Source organism: Labrus bergylta, chromosome 7 (genome assembly GCF_963930695.1).
Source record: "Labrus bergylta chromosome 7, fLabBer1.1, whole genome shotgun sequence".
NCBI lineage: Eukaryota > Metazoa > Chordata > Actinopteri > Labriformes > Labridae > Labrus > Labrus bergylta.
The window spans coordinates 12,512,170-12,518,373 of NC_089201.1; the positions used below are offsets into that span (position 1 = coordinate 12,512,170).

Sequence of the window (6,204 nt, forward strand, 5' to 3'; positions counted from 1 at the left end):
CACACACACACACACACACATACACACACCCACAGTCTCCTCTAAATCAATCCCTTCATCATCTGTGTGTCAGCTGCTCTCAGCATCGATCTGATCAAACTGATGAATGATACTAAATAAATAAAAGTTAGTCAGGAGGTCAGGGAAGGTTCTGCTCCTCACCTCCATCTCCTTAAAGAAACAGTCACCTGTTTTATAAATGCATGACTTTCTGGTTTTATATAAGATATAATAAATATTCTGATTTTAGTTAAGCTGAAATCCTCGTCATGTCGTCTTTGATCTCTTCAGACTGAAAGCTTTGTGAATTGAGATAGAAAAGGATAATTATTCAGACTTTAATGATTCACTTTAAAGGAGCAGTATGAAGGATGTAGTGCCACCTAGTGGTGAGTGTACAGACTGCACCCAGCTGAGCTTCTTCACCTAACATGCAGGAGACCTCATGCTGGCCCTCAAAGGCTGAACTAGTGTTTGGTTTATCTGGGCCACCGTAGATAAACCAAACTGATGTAGATGTAAATAAAGCCTTAAACTTGAATTTTCTCTCTCATCAGGCTTTTATTCTGAAAAAATCACACAAAGAAAGAGCTGAGAGTCAAAATAAAACTCTGTTTATACTGAAGTTTAAGTCAGTGTTCACCCCCCCCCCCCCTCCCCCTCCCCCCTTGGTGTACTGTACTCGGGGTTTCCCTGTGAAGGCCTGTGATAGAACAGGGGCTGATGGGAAACTGATGTGTGTAATTGAGGTCAATGACACGAAGACTCGCTTTAAAGAGGCGCTGAACCCACACACGCACTCACTGACACACACGGGCCGCAGGCAGCCCCCCCAGCAGATGTAACCAGCAGAGTGTGTGGATTCTCTCTAATTAAAGAAAGCCTGCAGTTACTTTAATTAGATGAAAACGAGGAATCATGTTCAGAATTTAAAGATTTAAATATCTCCTAAACGTGCCCGAGGTGCTCGCCGCTCTCTGTGGAATCTATGATTTCAACACATCCGGGTGTTTAGACCGTGTGTAGGAGTTTGTCTGCAAATTTGAAACAAGAAATGACCGAATATTTGGTACGTAGGAGTTCTTTTAATGTTGCCGTGAAACAGATGTAAAAATCTGGTTCAAAAGCGACCCTGTGACGATGATGATGATGATGAGGAGGGTGAGGATGATCATCAATGCTGTGAGGTCCCCTGGATGCTGTGAGGTCTCATGACTGCTGTGAGGTTCCCTGATTGCTGTTAGGTCCCCTGAATGCTGTTAGGTCCCCTGAATGCTGTGAGGTCCCCTGAATGCTGTTAGGTCCCGTCTCAATCAATCAATCAATTTTTATTTGTATAGCGTCAACTCATAACAAGTGTTATCTCGAGACACTTTACAAAAGAACAGGTAAAAAGACCTTACTTATTGCTATATTACAAAGACCCGGCCTATCCATCATGAGCACTTTAATAAAGCAGCAAAAGTTACAGTGGTAAGAAAAAACTGCCTTATTAAAAGGCACGGAGACACACAGATGTTTACATCATGCAAACAGCTGTTTGTGTGTGTGTGTGTGTGTGTGTGTGTGTGTGTGTGTGTGTGTGTGTGTGTGTGTGTGTGTGTGTGTGTGTGTGTGTGTGTGTGTGTGTGTGTGTGTGTGTGTGTGTGTGTGTGTGTGTGTGTGTGTGTGTGTGTGTGTGTGTGTGTGTGTGTGTGTGTGTGTGTGTGTGTGTGTGTGTGTGTGTGTGTGTGTGTGTGTGTGTGTGTGTGAGATACAGAGGAGAATTGAGACTGAGCAGCAGCAGTGATGTTTCCTCTTAGGCCGTCTCTGTAAGACAAAGACATGGAGGGGTTGGGGGGGGCAGTAGATTTACCCCTTCGGGCATGTAGAGCGAGACTCCCTGAGAATCTATGGAGAGGTGACAGACACACTGAGGCGACTCAGACACAAAGAAGTCTTTGTTCCTAAACCTCCTGAAATCCAGATCAGATTTAACTTGATCAGTCTGTGTCCTCATCTCAAGGTAAATCAAAAAATACAACAACTTACTAATTGTGTGCAAACATGGCCACCAGGTAAGAATAAAAACAAGGAACCAAGGTCATAGTAAATATATCATGACTACCCAACATCAGGCTCAATCATATAAATATGAATGTTTGAAGCCTGAGTGACGTCACCTGTCTGTTCCTGCAGGGGGCGCTGGAGTCCCATCGATGGCGGTCTCCATGCTGGAAATGCTGTCTCAGTCTAACTTTCAGTCAACCTAACGACAGGCTGAGAGCTGGAGCTGAGGGGGGTTTTAAGCCTCCTGACAAACCGTTACACCGCGTCCACCTGTCAATCATCTCAGCTGCACGCCTTATTGTGAATAACTCTTATCCTTCATCAAATCAAAACTGATGAGTCATCAAAACATTCATCCCCCGTACAGTGTGTCGATTGAGACATGAGCTAATCAGACCTATTTGTTTTTTGAACCAGGCTGTAAACATGTTAATCTCTGCTGTAAAAACAGCATGTCAGCTATGCTCCTGTGAACCCAGGAGTCCAGTTGCTCATGGCTGCACTTATGCTTTGGAAACAGACCCAGTGGGCTCGGGCCAAGCCCCCCAGGAATTGCGCCAACCGTTGAAGCCAATTTGACATGGTGGCTGAACCTGGTATTGCAGCGCCTTGTGTTAAATTGGGCCCAAAAATCATTTTTTCCCACAAGCTTACATTGGGAAAGAGATGTCTATAAACCAGAAGATTACATTATTCTTTGCTTCATGCGCCACTGAGCAGCTTTATGGGAAGGAACAAGGCTCCGCCTCCAATGCTGTATCCAATCTGCAATACGTACATGGGTAGGACGCACGCCATTAGATAGAAGAAAACCACGGGCAGCTTAAGATAAGACATTATTGTCCATTAGCACAGACATTTATCTTTCATTACAAGCTCAGAAATCTTCAAATCACAATCACATCACATCGCAGGTAGAGGCAGAGCATGAAAACATCTTAAGTTACATTAAAAATCACAGCGTGGAATGAAGAGTGCATCAATTGTGTTCCATCAGACTTGCTACAGAGCTCCTGGTCGCCTCCCTTTGGAGGACTTCTGGACACGTCCAACTGGGAGGTGGGTGGTGTAGACCTTGAGCCTGCTGGTCTGGGGATGCCTCAGATCCCCCAGAAAGAGCTAGAAAAGGTTGCAAAGGAACCTGCTGCCACCGCAACCTGACCTGGGATATCAATCAGAACTTACAATGTAAGAAACAAACATCAGATCTTTAAATGTGTCAAATGTTCAACCTCCACAACCCAAACCAATAATCTTTTCTGTGATTCTTGTTTATCTGCAGTTTGAAAACAACAGTTTGAATCAACTCATCTCTGAGGATATAAACAGACGAGCATTATGTAAAGTATGTTAATCACAAACCCAGGTGTCAAGCTGCAGGTGAGATGGCAGTGTTAAGGCGTCAAGGTCGTCCAAAGGTCATCAGGACTGATCAATAAAAAGACTAACTTTAATTCTTCCTCTTCGTAACAGACGGTTGTAAACACACAGTTTTTGTGAAGAGAAAATTACGAAACAGGAAGGAGAAACACGTCCTCTTCTGTTTCACACTCAAACTGCAGTGTCTCAAAGTGAACCTTCAGCTCGGGTTCAGAGTCTGGAGGAAAAAGACTTCTATTAAATGATGTTGAAGCCGTTCAGTGAAACTTTGTCTCTGACTTCCTGCTCATCTGGCATCTTAATGTGGACGTGTAAACTGTAACAGAAGTCATTACAGGGAACAAAGCTGAAGGTGCTTCTTTTCTCTCAAACTAGAAAATGTGAAACATTTGACAAATCCCTTGAGTCAGAGACCCAACAGCTCCACTCCTCATGGCTTTAAAAGACAAAGAAAATACACACTGTAGTACATCTTTACGTCCACAGGGGGGTGTCAGGTATGTTCAGAATAAAACCAAACAGGATGCCATGTTCCTGTCACACCAGCTGCATTATGGGTAAATAGAGAGCTCCCAGGAGTCCAGCTGTTTAAGAGGTCCAGGTTCAACATGGCTTCAGAGCATTGTTCTTAGTGCAGGTCTTGGAGGGGTTTGGGGAAGTCAAACATCTCGTAGTCGATGCGGTAGAAGTCGTAGACTCCCTGCCTCTCAGTGGCGTTCAGCTGGGAGAAATATTTCTTCATGATGGAGGAGTGCGTCCTCTCGTCCTCAGGGTTTCTGTCCTTATAGTCGGGGTAGCTGAGGTTCTGTGGTGCTCCGATGCTCCGCAGCAGGAAGTTGGCTTCACTGTTCATGTTCTCAAACTTGCCGATGAAGTCATACTGGATCACACAAGGTGGACACAGAGTGCTCATCTTTGCCCAGTGGATGTCATTCCCCACTGGACGTTGCGGGTCCAGCAGGTAGTGCACAAACTCCCTGAAGGTGACACCATCACCGGTGCGCAGGGCTTCTTGTGACGGGTTGGCGCGGTACCTGGAGATGATGGGCCGTCCAAACAGAGAATGGTAGTAATCGTTTTTATTCTCAAACTTGTCTCGATATGCTGACACCAAACGCTCAAAAGGATCCCTAACAAACAGCACCTTGGTGTAGGTGTTCAGCCTCTGGTTGATGCCCTTTGGGCCGTATTCCTCCAGTTTCCGCAGTTTGTTTTTGAAGTGTGCCGTCACATGAGGGATGTTGAGTACAGAGGTGGCTCGGCCTGCCAGAACCATCAGCACCCGCTTCCAGTTGGAGCAGCCGACTTTGGGAACCTCACAGTACAGCAGCCTGGACTTGTCCTCCACATGGATCATAGACATGTGTGTTTTGGAGACAACCTGGTCCCAGGAGCCCAGCTGGTATTTGGAGCAGATGTTGGCCAGCACCTGGTGCCGTAACTCCTGCTTCAGCACCAGCTGCTGCAGTCCCTCCTCCCATCCAGTATGAGTGCTGTTACCTGCAGAGGTGTTTTTCAGACGTTCTGTGACGAGAGGAGTGGTGTTGCTCGTCATAAGAGATGCGATCAGAGAGGAGATATGTGAGGCTGTTGGATCGTCTGCCTCGTCCTCCTACAGAGAGAGGGACACAAATCATACCTCTTTGAAATGATGAAACCTGCAGCTGGATCACATCTTCAAACCATCATTATGATATGATGACCAGTCTCCACTGTTCATGAGTCTGTTCAAGTCAATTCAATTTAAAAAACTTTATTTGTCCCCGGGGGGCAATTCAAATGTGAGGAAACGTTCTGCAAGCCGTCATGCTGCTTTTGAGTTTTTGAGTGGTGTGTTTGCACAGATTCTGGGTGATTTGAGGAGTTTTGTGCAGGTGAGAGAAACAACCCTGAGAGAAGAGTCTGTTTACACTGAGTGTGCTGTAATACTCCTTCATACCAGCAGGTGTCACCATCTGCCTGCAGCACTGTAGTTACACACTGTATGTAGTAATGTTGGGTACTGTGTGTGATGAGGCTCACCTGTTCTGTGACCAGCTCTCCTCCTTCTTCAGTTTCCAGGGCTGCGTCATCTGTGGGGGTCTGGGTCTGGGTTTGGGTCTGGGGAGACCGGGCTGCAGAGTCTGGAGTTGAATCTGTTGGGACTGGCACCAAGGAGGGGGGTGGGGTGTGATGGGGGGACGAGGGAAAAGCTGTTTAGTACAAATAGCAGCTAAGAGTTAGCATGCATCTTAAAAAACAAACAGAAGCCCTTAGTTACATCGCTCTTCATGCCATATATTTTTCACCTTTCTTAATCTTGGAATGAACTGTCCCAACTTTTGCAGAACGGAGGAGTTACAGAGTGTTACTTCAAGACGACACAAAAAGACAGAATTTAAAGGATGGTGTTCTAGCAGCCTTATTATGAAAGGGTCCTTCCTGTGAGGTGTGTGAATTTGTGGATGTACTGTACACACACACACATATATACACACACACACACACGTGCGCGCACACGCACAGTGACACTCCACAGGAGGAGAAAGATGCTTTGAATAACTCTGCAGCACCTCTGAATGTTAAACAGGAAACACACACACACGGGGACGGGGCTCCAGATGGCCTCTCAGCGGCTTCCTGACGTTGAAGGTTAGCGGCGTCTGTCTCCTGGTTATTTATTACCCAGAATACACCTCACCGTCACAACTACACACAGGTCCAATCACTGATTCTTATTAATTCACGTAGTTCTCATCTCTGCCTGAGGGGGCGCTGCTGCTATTCACAGAGAAA

The 6,204-nt window shown here is 45.9% G+C and overlaps 1 protein-coding gene across 1 annotated transcript in view; it reads right to left on the reverse strand.

Moving 5' to 3' along the window:
• Positions 1–1,641: 1,641 nt before the first annotated feature.
• The window catches only part of LOC109998707 (carbohydrate sulfotransferase 8-like), a 26,739-nt gene continuing 22,176 nt past the window's right edge, over positions 1,642–6,204 (reverse strand). The window contains exons 3-4 of the mRNA XM_020653579.2: positions 5,452–5,573; positions 1,642–5,041 (exon numbers count right to left, since the gene is read on the reverse strand). Of these exons, the coding sequence (XP_020509235.2) occupies positions 4,058–5,041; positions 5,452–5,573 (1,106 nt within the window). The 3' untranslated portion in view covers positions 1,642–4,057. The remainder of the gene's footprint in view (positions 5,042–5,451; positions 5,574–6,204) is intronic.